The sequence below is a fragment of the Octopus sinensis genome, linkage group LG5, assembly GCF_006345805.1.
Source record: "Octopus sinensis linkage group LG5, ASM634580v1, whole genome shotgun sequence".
NCBI lineage: Eukaryota > Metazoa > Mollusca > Cephalopoda > Octopoda > Octopodidae > Octopus > Octopus sinensis.
This window is the reverse complement of record NC_043001.1, coordinates 41,749,806-41,768,211: the sequence shown is the minus strand read 5'-3', so window position 1 is coordinate 41,768,211 and position 18,406 is coordinate 41,749,806. Positions and strand designations below refer to the sequence as shown.

General features: G+C 37.8%; 1 protein-coding gene across 1 annotated transcript in view; it reads right to left on the bottom strand.

Annotated features, from left to right (window-relative positions):
- The window catches only part of LOC115212063 (dentin sialophosphoprotein), a 41,981-nt gene extending 23,575 nt beyond the window's left edge, over window positions 1-18,406 (bottom strand). The window contains exon 1 of the mRNA XM_029780871.2: window positions 17,880-18,406. Coding sequence (XP_029636731.1) covers window positions 17,880-18,237 — 358 coding nt within the window. The 5' untranslated portion in view covers window positions 18,238-18,406. The remainder of the gene's footprint in view (window positions 1-17,879) is intronic.

Here is an 18,406-nt window from a genome sequence, read left to right as displayed (position 1 = left end):
GATCCACTTTGAACAAGGATAGCAGATCTCAAAAAAGAGGTAACAACAAGACTCAGTTTGGCCTCTGCTGCCATGATGAAGCTGAACATCATATAGAAAAGCAACTCTATTAGTTTCCCAAAACTCAAAGTGTATAAGTCCTTGGTGACTTTGATCCTCCTGTATGGGCCTGAGATTTGGACTCTAACAGCTAACATGGAACAAAGAATCCAGACATTTGAGTACAAGTACTTCAGAAGGCTGCTACACATCCCCAAAACAGAGTACAAAATGAACAGCTTTGTAAGGCAGCGAGTCAACAAATACAATGGCAGTCAGGAACCACTCTTTGTGCAGGTAAGAAGGTGAAAGCTTGCATGGTATGTTACATATCCAGTCACAACTCCCTGTCTAAAACCATCCTTCAGGGCACAGTTGACAGTAAGGGAGAAAGAGAGGCAGAGAAAATCCTAGTCTGACAACATTAAGGAATGGTCAAGTCACAAACCATGACCCTGCTATGCATGACAGAACAAAGACCAAAGTGTCTAGAGTGACACACCAATGACTGCATCAGTTAAGGGAAATTGATGATGATGAAATACATGAAAATTTAAATGACTGCTAAAATTCATATTTAATATGAGCTAAAAAAAAAGTTCTTCATTCAGAGATCATCTTTATAGAAACAAAGGGTTATTTTACTTTTAAAATGGATTGCAAAACATCTCCAAAACATTTAAACCAATTTGTTATTGGTGATTCTACAGATTCACATGATTTCTTCCTTATTAAGACTAACTTTTGAGAATTTTTGACAAAACACATTTGTTTTTATTAAGAGGAACAACATGATGTTAACATAGTTCATTCACTATTAAACCATATGGAAACATCTAACCATCACCTGTCAAATCTAACAAAGCAAATAATAAACATATTCAAGGTTAGCTAGTGCTGCTGTTACTATCTGATCTTGATAGTGATAAAGACTGCCAGTCTTGTTTTGCCAACATTCTGTTCACTAGCTGTAATATACTGCTGTCTGGTCACTTAACATGCTTTCTCCAACCCCTCCTTTTAAACTTAATTGCCAACTATAAAAAGGTAGGTTGGTGAATTCTCATGTTTTTAATGTCAGAAATAATAACAGTTAGGTTAAATGCAATGATTAAGAAAGAATATTAGGATTATCATTATTCTTGCTGAAGCAAGAGAAAAAACTTTGAGTTATATTTCATCAGCTGAAGCATTTTGCTTGCTTGTACTGTAGCAACTGACTTGCAAACTGTTACAAAAGGTTTGCCTCCCTGGCATGGTCAGGATAATCAAGAAAGTATTAGATAGTTAAAAAGAACTGATAGCATAGTACCATAGGCTACAGGCAGCAAGCCTGCTAAGAATGCAGGACTCCAGGAGTTACAACAAAACCAGAGATAAAAAAAAATAATAATCCTTACTGTTATAGGCACAAGGCCTGAAATTACATCAACCCCGGTGCTTAACTGGCACTTATTTTACTAACCCCAAAAGGATAACAGGCAAAGTCTACTTCAGTGGAATTACTACTACTACTACTACTACTACTACTACTACTAATAATAATAATAATAATAATAATAATAATAATATAGTAATTTCAAATTTTAGGAGATAGCCAGCAATTTTGGGAGGGGGGTAAGTCAATTACATTGATCTAGTGTTCAACTGGTACTTATTTTATCAACTCTGAAAGGATGAAAGGCAAAGTCAACTTTGACAGAATCTGAACTCAGAACACAAAGACAGGTGAAATGGTGCTAAGCATTTTGCCCAGCATGCTAATGATTCTATCAGTTCACAGCCTTAATGATAATAATCCTTTCTACTATAGGCACAAGAACTAAAATTTGGGGGGAGGGGGCCAGTCGATTAGATCAACTCCAGTATGCAACTGGTACTTAATTCATCAACCCTGTAAGGATGAAAAGCAAAACTGGATCTTTTCTATTCTGAAGCCAGGACCACAGATCTTTCTACTTAACTAAATAATCTGAAACTTCGTATGCTGATAGAGTCTAGCAAAACAAGACACAGGTTGGAACTAGTTTATTTGAGAAAAATCTATTTTATGACTTTAATCGTAGATTAAAACTGCGAATTTTAACCAATCAGATTGTTTGTTTTCATGTGTAAAACTTGACTGCATTCTATTAGTGTGACGTAGAAAGCGCTTTTGTGACGTACTAACGTTCGGAAAACTGTAAACAAACACGGCAGACGAAATACGGCTACGCATTTCGCCCGGCGTGCTAACGTTTCTGCCAGCTCTTTGCTTTTTTAATGTTAAATTTCGGCGAAGTTTCGCTTGTCGTAGCACAAGTTTTCCGTCGATTTCCGTAAAAAACTTTTATTTTTTTACATAAGTAATGAGAGCGAAAGAGACTAAGAGAAAGCGATTTTATGACGAGGGAAGTTTGTCTTTGAAGTTACCGTCTAGGGGAAGCATTGATGTACATGTGTGTGTGTGTGTGTGTTTGATGGGGTGTGGGAGACAGTATGTTGTGTAAGTGAAGTGCTTCTGTTAGTGTGTGTGAAGAGACAGAGAGAGTAATGTGTGAAAGAGAGAGATAACTGAAATTTTTTACTCGGTGTATGTGTATATGTATGTCTGCATGTATGTGTGTGTGTGTATGTATCTATGTATGTATGGCCAATTCATCGTAATTACGATTACGATGAATCGGCTATACATACATACACACACACACATACATGCAGACATACAGAATGGAAACATTTTCAATTTAATACATGTGGCTTATTAACTAGTTTTAAATATTGTTATTAGAAGGTGGCTGACTTGTTTACATTTAAGATGTTAAATACGTCACGAAATTGGTGGTCGAGACGGAGTAAATAAAATAAAGCCGAATGACGGAATATCATTGGTTAAAATTCTAATTATTAAACAACGTTAAACTTAGAAGTTACAATTCCGTTTTCATTCTGGTTTACAATTAAGTTTACTTTTGACACATTCTACCAGTATACGAAGTTTCAAATTGTTTGGTTCAGTAGGAAAAATTTGAAAAAACTGGCCTCAAAATAGAAAAGATCCGCAAAACTGACCTTGGTGGAATTTGAACTCAGAATGTAAAAATGAACGAAATGCTGTTAAACATTTAACCCAGTGTGTTAATGATTCTGCCAGCTCACAGCATTAATAATAATACTAAAGTTCAAAGACAGACTTGGAGATTGAAAATCAACAGGATGTGGAAAATGAAAACCAAAATGAAGGAGAGAAAGTTCACCAGCCATATCCCAAATAACATCAATATCTATACAGTTCAGATGTCCAACTGGGAACAGCCCACATACTTGGCAGTTAATATCTTGCCTTTAGTGCCTTAGACTAACAGTTTGGATCTGGACTTAAGGATACAAAACAGGAAATACGGATAGGAACAATATTAAACATTGTCTAATTTTTAGTATTTGACTGATTTTTCCTTGAAAGGATGAAAAGCAAAGTTAAATTCAGTGGAGGTGGTGAGTCTAGGGTATAAAGAAGCAGAATAGATACGGCAAGGCATGGCAGTGTAGTGAGAAGCTTGCTTCCAAATCACATGGTTCCAGGTTCAGTCCCACCATGTGGCACCTTTGGCAAGTATCTTCTACTATAGACTTGGGTTGACCAAAGTCTTGTGAGTGGATTTGGTAGACAAAAAGTGAAAGAAGCCTGTTGTGTATATATATATATATATATATATATATATATATATATCAAACCTATTTATCTAATGTTTATTTATCGACAATGCCGTCCCCAGTCAAATCCCTCACACCGCTTATTGTCACGTGTCCCTTGACCTCTCTCTCTCTAACTAACCCTATCTCTCTCTCTCGCTATGTCCCCCCTTCCCATAACCATCATCGCCATGGTCCTCTATGCCCCCCCCTTCCCCAAGACCATCATCACCATACATAAAAGAGCGATCGCATTTATCGTTAACCCCACTCGCTTCAAAATATCTAAAGAATACGCACAGATCATGAATGGCTAAAAGTTAAGTGAATCGTCCAACCTCGCTACGACTACCTTCTTTCTTGCACTTATCCTTATTCTTTCTCTATTCTTCAATTTCCATCTCATTGTATTGTCCCTCATTCTTTCAGTATTCCCTCATTACCCTGTCTAGCTCAAACATTTTTTTTCGTTTAGACTTGTCTCCAGGTTCATAGCCACTCTGATTTTTCAATTTTTCAATTTTTCGTTTAGTATTGTCTCCCGATTCATACAAACCCATTTGCTAGCTCACGATTAACAGAACCTCTTTACTCAGCTACGGTGTTATATTAGCTATCAATAATGATATTCCCTCTGATTTTTCTGATTTTCAAACCTATTTATCTAATGTTTATTTATCGACAATGCCGTCCCCAGTCAAATTCCCTCACACCGCTTATTGTCACGTGTCCCTTGACCTCTCTCTCTAACTAACCCTATCTCTCTCTCGCTATGTCCCCCCTTCCCATAACCATCATCGCCATGGTCCTCTATGCCCCCCCTCCCCAAGACCATCATCGCCATACATAAAAGAGCGATCGCATTTATCGTTACCCCACTCGCTTCAAAATATCTAAAGAATACGCACAGATCATGAATGGCTAAAAGTTAAGTGAATCGTCCAACCTCGCTACGACTACCTTCTTTCTTGCACTTATCCTTATTCTTTCTCTATTCTTCAATTTCCATCTCATTGTATTGTCCCTCATTCTTTCAGTATTCCCTCATTACCCTGTCTAGCTCAAACATTTTTTTTCGTTTAGACTTGTCTCCAGGTTCATAGCCACTCTGATTTTTCAATTTTTCAATTTTTCGTTTAGTATTGTCTCCCGATTCATACAAACCCATTTGCTAGCTCACGATAACAGAACCTCTTTACTCAGCTACGGTGTTATATTAGCTATCAATAATGATATTCCCTCTGATTTTTCTGATTTTCAAACCTATTTATCTAATGTTTATTTATCGACAATGCCGTCCCCAGTCAAATTCCCTCACACCGCTTATTGTCACGTGTCCTTGACCTCTCTCTCTAACTAACCTATCTCTCTCTCGCTATGTCCCCCCTTCCCATAACCATCATCGCCATGGTCCTCTATGCCCCCCCTCCCCAAGACCATCATCGCCATACATAAAAGAGCGATCGCATTTATCGTTAACCCCACTCGCTTCAAAATATCTAAAGAATACGCACAGATCATGAATGGCTAAAAGTTAAGTGAATCGTCCAACCTCGCTACGACTACCTTCTTTCTTGCACTTATCCTTATTCTTTCTCTATTCTTCAATTTCCATCTCATTGTATTGTCCCTCATTCTTTCAGTATTCCCTCATTACCCTATCTAGCTCAAACATTTTTTTTTCGTTTAGACTTGTCTCCAGGTTCATAGCCACTCTGATTTTTCAATTTTTCAATTTTTCGTTTAGTATTGTCTCCCGATTCATACAAACCCATTTGCTAGCTCACGATTAACAGAACCTCTTTACTCAGCTACGGTGCACCCGCCCTCCCAACCCCACCACGCATGCTGGAAGTTCCTATTCTCTTCCATTCCGGGGTTGCTTCCCATGAAGACTGCAAATGCTCTCACCATCCCTACCCCTCCCTACCCCTAGTCTCGACCTATGTAAGGTAATGTTCATACAGTGCAAAATATGAAAGGCTAGTGTTATGCAGGTTGTACTGAAGGCTACTTTACTACTTCATTTCTTGCACATGAATTCTGCCAAATGCGAGCTTTCTTTTCAGGTACACGAAGCTACTGTCCACTGTCCAGGGTCTCTAGAGCCCATGCCTTCCACACCCTCAGGGTTGGCACCCTCACGTTGGCACTCTGAAAGGTAGGTCTGGTGAGATAGTCGAGATGCTTGAACGGAGATGTGTGGATATATGTTGCATGCAAGAAATAAGGTGGAGAGGAGGATCAGCTAGGTTCCTCACAGGCAAGGAACGCAGGTACAAGATTTTCTGGGCAGGGAACACTGACGGGGTTGGTGGCGTGGGTATACTTATCGCTGAGAAATGGGTAGATAAAGTAATTGAGGTAATCAGAGTAAGTGACAGAATGCTTAAGATTAGATTAGTGCTTCATCATAGTTTAGCAACCATTATATCAGCCTATGCTCCTCAGTCGGGGCTACCCGATGGACAGAAAGACCGATTCTATGACACTCTACTGCAGACTACCTCATTGACGAACGACAGAGACCTTATCTTTGTGGCTGGTGACTTCAATGGTCACGTTGGACGACATGCGGGGCTTCCATGGCGTACATGGAGGCTATAGCTATGGCTCCCGCAACGAGGAGGGAACCAGGCTGCTGGAAGTTCTGCGATGCAAATAATCTTATGATTTGCAACACTAACTTCAGGAAACCTACCAGCCACCTAGTCACTTACCAATCGGGCCAACATACCAGCCAAATTGACTACATCCTTACAAGGCAAAGGGAGAGATGGCTGCTTATAAATGCCAAAACCTTCCCAGGTGAAGAATGTACCCCACAACATAGACTGGTAGTTAGTGACTTTAGGATCAGGACTAGGAGGACAACCAGAAGACGACAAATATGGAGAAGAAGTATCTGGAAGCTTAAAGATCCTGCAAATGGACAGAGATTTAGGGACATATTACTTGAAGCCTCTGACGAAGTAGAAGGGGGGATAGAGCATCAGGGGGTGGGTAGAAGACAGCTGGACGTTTCTAAGGGACAACCTGCTGAGAGCTACTGACCAGATCTGTGGCTGGTGCAAAGTCCCCTCTCGACCTAGAATAACGTGGTGGTGGAACAATATTGTAGACAGGGCTATTAGAGAAAAGAGACAGGCTTGGAAGGTCTGGGAAAATGGGGGTAGCAGGGAATTGTATCAGACTGCCAAAAGAGAAGCTAGGAGACAGGTTTATTTAGCCAGAGGGGAAGCGGATAAGAAAAAATTTGCCAATGTTCTGCGCCGTGAGGACCAAAGACTGGAGGTGTTTCGTGTTGCAAGACAGTGTGTGAGAGAGAATCGTGATGTGGTAGGAGAGAAGTGTGTTCGCATGGAAGATGGTTCACTTGCGCTAAATGAGGATGCAAAGAGAGAGGTTTGGAGATGCCACTATGAAAGGTTGCTGAATGAAGAAAATGAATGGGATAAAGAGAGTCTGCCGAATGTTGACCCAACAGAGGGACCAGCTATCCGAGTTGATAGTTCTGTGGTAGCTAAGGCAATTAGAAGCATGAAGACAGGGAAAGCCCCAGGCCCATCAGGAATCACTGCAGAGATGCTCAAAATGTCTGGTAGTGTCGGCTATAGCCTAGTCACCCATATAGTTAATCAGGTGATACACAAAGGGGTCATACCCAATGACTGGTGTAGCAGTATAATAGTCAACTGCTACAAAGGTAAAGGTGATGCCCTAGACACAAATAACTACAGAGGTATCAAGCTGTTGGACCAGGTGATGAAGGTTACGGAGAGGGTCATAGCCCAACTAATTAGAGAGAGAGTTAGTTTAGATGAGATGCAGTTTGGGTTTGTGCCAGGGAAAAGTACTACTGATGCTATATTCCTGGTAAGGCAGCTGCAGGAGAAATACCTAGCCAAAGATAAGCCCCTGTACCTGGCTTTTGTTGACATGGAGAAAGCCTTCGACAGGGTCCCCCGATCCCTTATCTGGTGGGCAATGAGAAAACTAGGGATAGATGAATGGTTAGTGAGAGCTGTGCGGGCCTGTATAGGGACGCCGCTAGTAGGGTGAGGGTTGGAAATGAGTACAGTGAAGAATTCGAGTAGAGGTAGGGGTCCACCAAGGCTCAGTACTCAGCCCCCTCCTATTTTCATAGTCCTCCAGGCAATAACGGAGGAATTCAAGACAGGATGCCCTTGGGAGCTCCTCTATGCTGATGACCTTGCTCTAATTGCTGAGTCACTATCAGAACTGGAGGAGAAGTTTCAGGTGTGGAAACAAGGATTAGAATCGAAGGGCCTCAGAGTCAATCTAGCTAAAACCAGTCGTAATCAGTAGGAAGGTAGACAAATCACAAACACCTCAGGGAGGTGATGGCCTGCGATCTGTAGAAAAGGTGTAGGTAGAAACTCTATAAGATGCACCAAGTGTAAGCTATGGACACATAAGAGATGCAGCAATGTCAAAGGAAGGCTAACTAGGAAGATGGTTTTTGTATGTGGCAGATGCTCAGGAACAATAAACACTGAAAATGCTCTGAGACCAACTTCCGTCACTTTCCAGGGAGAAAAACTAGAAATAGTTGATAGTTTCCGTTACCTAGGTGACCAAGTCAGCAGCGGGGGCGGGTGTGCTGAAAGTGTAACTGCTAGAGTAAGAATAGCTTGGGCAAAGTTCAGAGAGCTCTTACCTCTGCTGGTGACAAAAGGCCTCTCGCACAGAGTGAAAGGCAGACTGTATGATGCGTGTGTACGAACAGCCATGCTACATGGCAGTGAAACATGGGCCGTGACTGCTGAGGATATGCGTAAGCTCGCTAGAAATGAAGCCAGTATGCTCTGATGGATGTGTAATGCCGGTACTCACACTCGGCAGAGTGTAAGTACCTTGAGAGAAAAGCTGGACCTAAGAAGCATCAGTTGTGGTGTGCAAGAGAGACGTTTGCGCTGGTATGGTCATGTGGCGAGAATGGATGAAGATAGTTGTGTGAAAAAGTGCCACACCCTAGCGGTTGAGGGAACCTGTGGAAGAGGCAGACCAGGAAAACCTGGGATGAGTGGTGGTGAAGCACGACCTTCGAACTTTAGGTCTCACTGAGGAAATGACTAGAGACGAGACTCTGGAAGTGTGCTGTGCGCGAGAAGACCCGGCAGGACAAGTGAGTCCACAACCCGTGGCCTTCTACATGGGATGGAGCCAGCCTACGTATGCATACCTTCCTTCTTGGGACACAAAACTCTACTTGTGAAGACGTGTTGAGGCAAGTGAGGATCAGAATCGAAATCGATCAATGGAAATTGCGGATGTGCTACCAGTGCCGTGGCATGTCGAAACTCTGCTTGTGAAGACCCATTGAGGCAAGTGAGGATCAGAATCGAAATCGATCAATGGAAATTGCAGATGTGTTACCAGTGCCGGTGGAATGTAAGAGAACTTTCCGTTTCGCGACCGTTGCCAGCACCGCCCCGTTTCGTGTCCGTTGCCAGCCTCGCCTGGCCCTCGTGCCGGTGGCACATAAAAAGCACCATCCGTTCGTGGCCGTTTGCCAGCTCTGTCTGGCACCAGTGCGGGTGGCACGTAAAAAGCACCCACTACACTCACGGAGTGGTTGGCGTTAGGAAGGGCATCCAGCCGTAGAAACACTGCCAGATTTGACTGGGCCTGATGAAGCCTTCTGGCTTCACAGACCCCAGTAGAACCGTCCAACCCATGCTAGCATGGAAAACGGACGCTAAATGATGATGATGATGATGATGATTAGAAGAAATGAGGTAATCAGAAGATTGGATGGCTTATATTTACAGATATTTATTTATATATTACATTTTTTATATATGTATATCATATCACTTAGATCATTAGCGCTTTCTCCCATTCTAGTGGGGTTTTCAAATCAAAATAAGTTCCTTTGTGGGGAATTTTAATCATTTTATAGAGCTTCATAGTGGTGGGGAGGAATATAAGACAGTACAAGAGGGTGAGGTGGATGAGGAGAAAGTGAGAGAGAAAGCATGTGTGTATGTGTGTGTGTTTGTATCTGAGGTGAGTGCTAAAGAGAAAGCAGGGGGAGGGAGAGGGAAGAAGAAGGAAAGAATTTTTTTGGTCTGCTGGACAGAATATTGACTCCAAGGGGGTTCTAAGAATTTCAGCTTTGACCACTTAACAGTGTCACTGAGAGTGTGGTGGCAGGGAGGTAGGCCATAAATTATATTTCCTTTTATCATTGTGAGAATGGTCAAATGCTTTTTTGGGTTTAAGAATTCTTTCCACTTGTTAAGATCATTTTGTTGAGGTGTGTGTGTGAGTGTCTGTGTGTGTTTGTGTGTGTGTGTGTGTGTCTGTGTGTTTGGAGAAGGGGAGAGAGACAAAAAAAGAAAAAGAAAAATAAGGGAGGAAGGGGAAAAAATTGTGTTGATATTTATACCACTATATATATATATACATGCTTATACATGAAATATTTGAAAAAAACCTTTTATAGGTTCAAAATGAACAACTAAATTACACCATCTTGAAAATTGTATATCATAGGAAAGTTAAAATTAAGTGACAATTAAAAAGTAAAGATGAAGTAAATTATAAAAATAACAATGTATATAACAGGCAATATATATATACACACACACACACATATATATACATATACAGACATATACTAAATGTTCTACTATATTAGATTGTAAATCGAAAGATGTGTCCTTCAATGTCACTATATATATATATGCTTATACATGAAATATTAGAAAAAAACACCTTCTATCAATTCAAAATGAACAATCAAATTACACCATCTTGAAAATTGCATATCATAGGAAGGTTAAAATTAGAATGACAATTGACAAGTAAAGATCAAGTAAATTACAAAAATAATATAATGTATATAACAGGTAATATATATATACACACACATATATATATATATATACACACACACATATTAAATGTTCTACTATATTATATTGTAAATCGAAAGATTTGTCCTTCAATGTATGATGAGATTATTTACTTGATCTTTACTTGCCAATTGTCATTCTAATTTTAACCTTCCTATGATATGCAATTTTCAAGATGGTGAAATTTGATTGTTCATTTTGAATCGATAGAAGGTGTTTTTTTCTAATATTTCATGTATAAGCATGTATATATATATAGTGACATTGAAGGACACATCTTTCGATTTACAATCTAATATAGTAGAACATTTAGTATATGTCTGTATATGTATATATATGTGTGTGTGTATATATATATATATATTGCCTGTTATATACATTATGTTATTTTTATAATTTACTTCAACTTTACTTTTTAATTGTCACTTAATTTTAACTTTCCTATGATATACAATTTTCAAGATGGTGTAATTTAGTTGTTCATTTTGAACCTATAAAAGGTTTTTTTCAAATATTTCATGTATAAGCATGTATATATATATATAGTGGTATAAATATCAACACAATTTTTTCCCCTTCCTCCCTTATTTTTTTTTCTTTTTTTGTCTCTCTCCCCTTCTCCAAACACACAGACACACACACACCTCCACAAAAAGCATTTGACCATTCTCACAATGATAAAAGGAAATATAATTTATGGCCTACTTCCCTGCCACCACACACTCAGTGACACTGTGAAGTGGTCAAAGCTGAAATTCTTAGAACCCCCTTGGAGTCAATATTCTGTCCAGCAGACCAAAAAAATTCTTTCCTTCTTCCCTCTTCCTCCCCCTCTTTCTCTTTAGCACTCATCTCAGATACAAACACACACACACACACACATGCTATTAAAATTCCCCACATGATATACATATATAAAAAATGTAATATATAAATAAATATCTGTAAATATAAACCATAGGATCTTCTGATTACCTCATTTCTTCTAATATATAATACCTGTACATCATCTCCAAACCTTCCAATATATATATATATACATATATATATATATATAATATATATATACACACACACATATTAAATGTTCTACTATATTATATTGTAAATCGAAAGATTTGTCCTTCAATGTATGATGAGATTATTTACTTGATCTTTACTTGCCAATTGTCATTCTAATTTTAACCTTCCTATGATATGCAATTTTCAAGATGGTGAAATTTGATTGTTCATTTTGAATCGATAGAAGGTGTTTTTTTCTAATATTTCATGTATAAGCATGTATATATATATAGTGACATTGAAGGACACATCTTTCGATTTACAATCTAATATAGTAGAACATTTAGTATATGTCTGTATATGTATATATATGTGTGTGTGTATATATATATATATATTGCCTGTTATATACATTATGTTATTTTTATAATTTACTTCAACTTTACTTTTTAATTGTCACTTAATTTTAACTTTCCTATGATATACAATTTTCAAGATGGTGTAATTTAGTTGTTCATTTTGAACCTATAAAAGGTTTTTTTCAAATATTTCATGTATAAGCATGTATATATATATATAGTGGTATAAATATCAACACAATTTTTTCCCCTTCCTCCCTTATTTTTTTTTCTTTTTTTGTCTCTCTCCCCTTCTCCAAACACACAGACACACACACACCTCCACAAAAAGCATTTGACCATTCTCACAATGATAAAAGGAAATATAATTTATGGCCTACTTCCCTGCCACCACACACTCAGTGACACTGTGAAGTGGTCAAAGCTGAAATTCTTAGAACCCCTTGGAGTCAATATTCTGTCCAGCAGACCAAAAAAATTCTTTCCTTCTTCCCTCTTCCTCCCCCTCTTTCTCTTTAGCACTCATCTCAGATACAAACACACACACACACACATGCTATTAAAATTCCCCACATGATATACATATATAAAAAATGTAATATATAAATAAATATCTGTAAATATAAACCATAGGATCTTCTGATTACCTCATTTCTTCTAATATATAATACCTGTACATCATCTCCAAACCTTCCAATATATATATATATATACATATATATATATATATATATATATATATATATATATATACATATACATATATATATGTGTGTGTGTGTGTGTTCTCACACCACCACCTGACAACTGGTGTTGGTGTGTTTGCATGCCATGCAGTGGGACTGAACCTAGAATGATGTGGTTGGGAAGCAGGCTTCTTACCACACAGACATGCCTAAGTATAAATATCAGCTAGGAAAAAAAGAATAAAAAACAACATCAAGATATTTTTTCTGTATCAAGACACAGGCTCTCAGTGCCAGTGAAAAATGCCAAGGACCAATGACTGCTTGAAAACCTGTAACCAATGACACTATTGTCCTCCAGCAGTGATATAAAATTTTGTAAATAAAATCAAAAGCATCATGCAAAAATAAGTCAAGCAAATGAGGGAGTGTATATCCAGTCAATTAAGCTGTTTAAATTAACAGCCAAATTTCTCTCAGACTATATCCTTTTGTCATGAGAAAGGAAAGAAGAAATGAATAACCTAGCCTTAATATATCACACCTAGAAAAACAAGTAGCAGCCATGACTAGAATGTTTTCAATTGTTGGTTAGAGTAGACATGAGGTTCAATATAAATAAGCAGGGTTAAGGCAACTAAAAAAAAGTTGAGAAGTTATTGAAAGTTACAAAAACCTGCATTATATACACTGTAGTGCAATATGATAGATAGATGCATGCATGCATACATACACACACACATACCTACATACACAGTATGCACAAGTTCAGGTTCATACGTGTAATTATTGGGTCACTGAGACATCTAACACACTGCCTAAATACCAATCTTGAGAAATAGGCTTCTCAAAACCAGAAAGGAGAAAGGTGATTCAAAGACTACAGATTCAATCCATCACTGGAACTAAAAATCTGTAAAACTTTCCATGAGTTTATCATTTAAGTATATATGAGCATGTCTAGATATGCAACTATAAACATGGGAAAACATACATAAAACAAAACATACAAATCTACACACACACACACACACACACACACACACACACACACACACACACACACACACACACACACACACACACACACACACACACACACACATATATATATATAATACCCAACTGATGTTGAAATTCCAATGAAGGAGTCTTAGAAACTGACTCTTTCTCTATTCACAAGAAATCTTGAAATAAATAAAATAACAATAGATATACATACATACATGTGATGTACTCTCCCATGTAAGACGACATATGAGTGTTCAGCTTTTGCTGAACGACCTTCAGATATGATTTGTTTCTAGTGATCAAATGTATGGACCATATATTTTAGCTCACTGCCTCCATCAAATTGATGATGCCTGAGCAGGTACACTGTGTACCATGTGCCAGCTGTTGAAGTGATTGTAGAGAAATGTGAGATGAAGTGTTTTGCTCAAGAACACTGTTGAAGTGATTGTAGAGAAATGTGAGATGAAGTGTTTTGCTCAAGAACAAAACGCACCACTCTGTCTAGGAATTGAAACCACGCAATCATGAGTCTAACACCTTAACCAGCAGGCCATGCACTTTCTTCACGACTATATATATATATATAGTTGTTAAAAAATACAAAGTAGAGAAAACTGAAAACGCAAATTGCAGGCAAACAGATTCCCGAATGCATAAATGAAAACATTCAAAGTAGTTGAATCATATATATTTATAACATCAACATAAATCATGCATATAGTTGTCTAAGAATTCATAAGTCAGAAAAGAGGTGCATCAGTATTATAGATCCATTACAGCCAACCTTACCAATCAGTTTCACACTAGGTACTAAAACTGGATGTTACAAAACAGCACAGTTAAGTAATACTGTGAAAGACCACCATATTCGTTTTTCCATACCTGCTATCTCTGAAGAGCATGTGGTATTACTTAACAGTGTTACCTAACATCCAGTTTTAGTACCTAGTGCAAAACCTATTGATAAGGTCTGCTGAAATGACTCCATCACCAATCAGTGTCATTTTCCATGCTAGCATGGGTGAACCTGGTGCTGGTAAGCTGGAGAACTGCACTGGACTCCAGTCTATTTTGGCTTGGTCTCTATGGCTGGATGCTGTTCCTAATGCCAACCATTCTACAGAGTGTACTAGGTGCTTTTTACATGTCACTGGCACAGGCCACAACCACGATTTCACTTAGCTTGATATGTCTTCTCAAGTACAGCAAATCGCCAAAGGTCTCAGTCACTTGTCATCACCTCTCATCCAAAGATGATACTTCACCACCTCATCCCATGTTTTCCCAAGTCTACCTCATCCACAGGTTCCCTCCACAGTTCTTTATGCAGCTGTCCTTGTCCATACACATCACCTCCTGCATCTTATACCCGATTTTTCTCTCAAGATGTAATTTTTCTCTGTCATATGTGCACATTGACATTGTACATCTAGTTAAGCTTACTAGCTTCATTTCTTTCAAGACTTCACATGTCCTCTGCAATTACAGCCCATGTTTCATTGCAATGCAATATGGCTGTTCACACACATGCATCATACAATCTGCCTTTCACTCTGAGGGAGAGACCCTTTGTTACCAACAAAAGCAGACGCTCTCTGGACTTTGCCCAGCCTATTCTTAATCTAGCAGCTATGCTCTTAGAGTATCCATCCATCTCCACTGCTGCTAGGTCACCTAGGTAATGGAAGCAACCTACTACTTCTAAGTATCTCCCTGAAGGGGTTTGTGATTTGTCCATTTTCCTATTTTAATGAGTGTGCGCATGGCATGTGTGTGTGTATGCATATGCATATATATATATATAGTGTTTGAGTTTATCTAGGACCTAGATTGCAAAGTACCAGATTTGTCGCTTACAGGAATGAATTTGCTTTCCGCCCCTTATATATATAAAAATTTACAGGAAATCAAGATTTCTGATTTGGCAGGTTAAAACAAAAAATTGCCAAAATCTCTTTATAAATGGTAGATTCTTCAATATTTTCGCTGTTTCTGACCAGCATGAAACTATGTAGTGAGCTTATGAGTCTATGAACGTATTACAATTAATTCAATATTGCAATTTGTGAACAACAACCTATTGTACATTATTTACATTTGACGGATATTTGTCCTCATCTTGTTTGTTGTTAACACGTTTCTGTTGATATACCCTCCAGTCTTCATCAGGTGTCTTGGGGAAATTTCGAACCTGGGTTCTCTTTCCTAAGGTATTTTTCAATATTATTATTATTATTATTCAGGTCACTGCCTAGAATCGAACTCGGAATCTTGGGGTTAGTAGCCCGCGCTCTTAACCACTACGCCACGGGCATATGGCGTAGTGGTTAAGAGCGCGGGCTACTAACCTCAAGATTCCGAATTCGATTCCAGGCAGTGACCTGAATAATAATAATAATAATAATAATAATATCGAAAAATACCTTAGGAATGAGAACCCAGGTTCGAAATTTCCCCAAGACATCTGATGAAGGCCGGAGGGTATATTAGCCGAAGCGTTGTGTTAGCAACAAACAAGATGAGGACAAATATCTGTAAAATGTAAATAACGTACATAATTCCTCATCTCTTAAATATAGAACTGAACAACGTATTAGTTACAGGTTTTCAATCACTTATATTTCGGTGAAAGTTACAAGAGAGTGTGAACTTGATACAGGACGAAAAGAGCAAGAAAATTCGTTCGAAGAGAACTGGGGTTCACATTCTTTTACAGCGTATGATCGAATAAAGAATGTAATTGCGAGGCGACTCACAACTATTGCCCATTTGCTTTTCTAGTTTTCTTTCTTTTTTTTTGTTAGTAAAAAGTAAAAAAAAAAAGAAATGATTTTGGTGACATTTAAATTGAACTATGACTTCTCAGGTAAATTTGCTAAGTCACACAATATTAAATTAAACTTGAAGCTCAGTTCAAATTTAAGGTTAAGTAATACTATGCAAATATGTTAATGATTGTTTTTATGACCAGTTATAATAAAAACAATTTTACGTTAATCTGATGGGTTACTTTATGCTTTTATATACAAGGTCGCTAAAGTGAAATGATTTCTAATTACATATGTAAACAAGTACGAGGAACATCTGCGCGGTCGTTCAGGCTGTTAGAAATAGCAGCCAAATAACAGCCATGTTTAATTAGTGCAGATCTGGGGGTAAATAAGAACACATATAAGCAAAAATCGGACTATGCAATCCTTCATATTACAACCGTAAACTCAAAACAAAATATGCCTTACAATTTTCTGAAGAAACAAACAATAATACTTCAAAAATGCATGTGTGATATAAAATATATAATTTGTATATATTTAACAAGGATATTGTTTGATCCAGTATAGTTGTGGCTCCAGAGTATTTTTGAGTTACATACACGCACGATTTCTTGCCTGGGTACCTATTGTTTTGGATCCGTATTAAATACATTATTTTATATAAATATGTTAATGATTGTTTTTATGACCAGTTATAATAAAATAAATTTTACGTTAATCTGATGGGTTACTTTATACTTTTGTAGAGTACAATGATTATTTGTCGATGTCATAACAACTGCACATTGCATCACTAGTTGGTGGCCACACCTTCAGTTCGAAAGCCTTATGACAAAGGGCTTCCTAACCGCAAATATCTTTCTAGGAGGGTCTCGGACTGTAAGCATTATCCGATATCTTGCCTTGCTTTAATATTATAGGGTATGGTGAGCGACTGAAGAAAGCACATTGAATATAAAACTAGCAACTTGTGAATTTTTTTTTTCTTTACTATCAATTGAGCATATCCTGTTTAACTTAAAATAGCTTTTCAACTATTGACACGTTTAAGAAATTACAGGCCAAGAACTTGATATGGATCAATATGAAGGGTTCTGAAACAAAATCAAAAGTGTGGGCAAAATATCTGAGTGCTATTTTATGTCTGCTTTTCTAATATACCTAGTATGCATGAAATAATTGAATTCCTGTATGAAATAATTTAATAGTTTTCATCTACCACCAACTCGTTCTTGACTCATTAGGTGACGTATATAAATAGCTGTACAGAATTACTACAAAGGAAATTACACATTCATACCCCTAACCGGATACGGACATTAAAATTACATATTTTCGTAATGAAAAAATAAATAAAAACTGAATATCAAAACGAAACAATTGATTAGGGGCAGTAAACAAGTGTACACTAATGTCTAAAAAGAAGGGGAAAAAAGGGTTTGTTCTTACGTTTGATCTTCTCAGTTGAGTATAAGTATTGACAGATATCCTTGAACGTTTGACAGAAAACTGGGCAGGAATTAGGTTTAATTAATTGAGGAGCCAGTTCGGATAGTTTGTCGCAGACAAGAACATCAGATATTGTAGTTTGAATATATTGAGGCAGACAAAGATTTTGAGAGTTTTTCAAATATAAACATATTGGTTGCAATGCTATTAAACTAGTGCCACCGTCAAGGCAGTTTGGAGGAAAGCTGAGACAATTATTATTCAGTAAGTTAGGGTTACTTAGACAAGGTTGATAGAAACAGCATAAACAAAATTTTAACAATAAAAAACCAGCAACCGTCTGACCCAAACTGGCCATTGTTATTCCTCTGGGTAAAAATCCAAGTCCAACTTTTATTGTAATCTTGGTACCCTGAATCAACTAAGCTCGCAAATCTTACAGAGCAAAAGTAGGAAGCGTTTTCCTTTAGAAGTCAAAATGAATCAGTACCGTGTGATTAAACGGAAGTAGTGTTGTAGACCAAGAC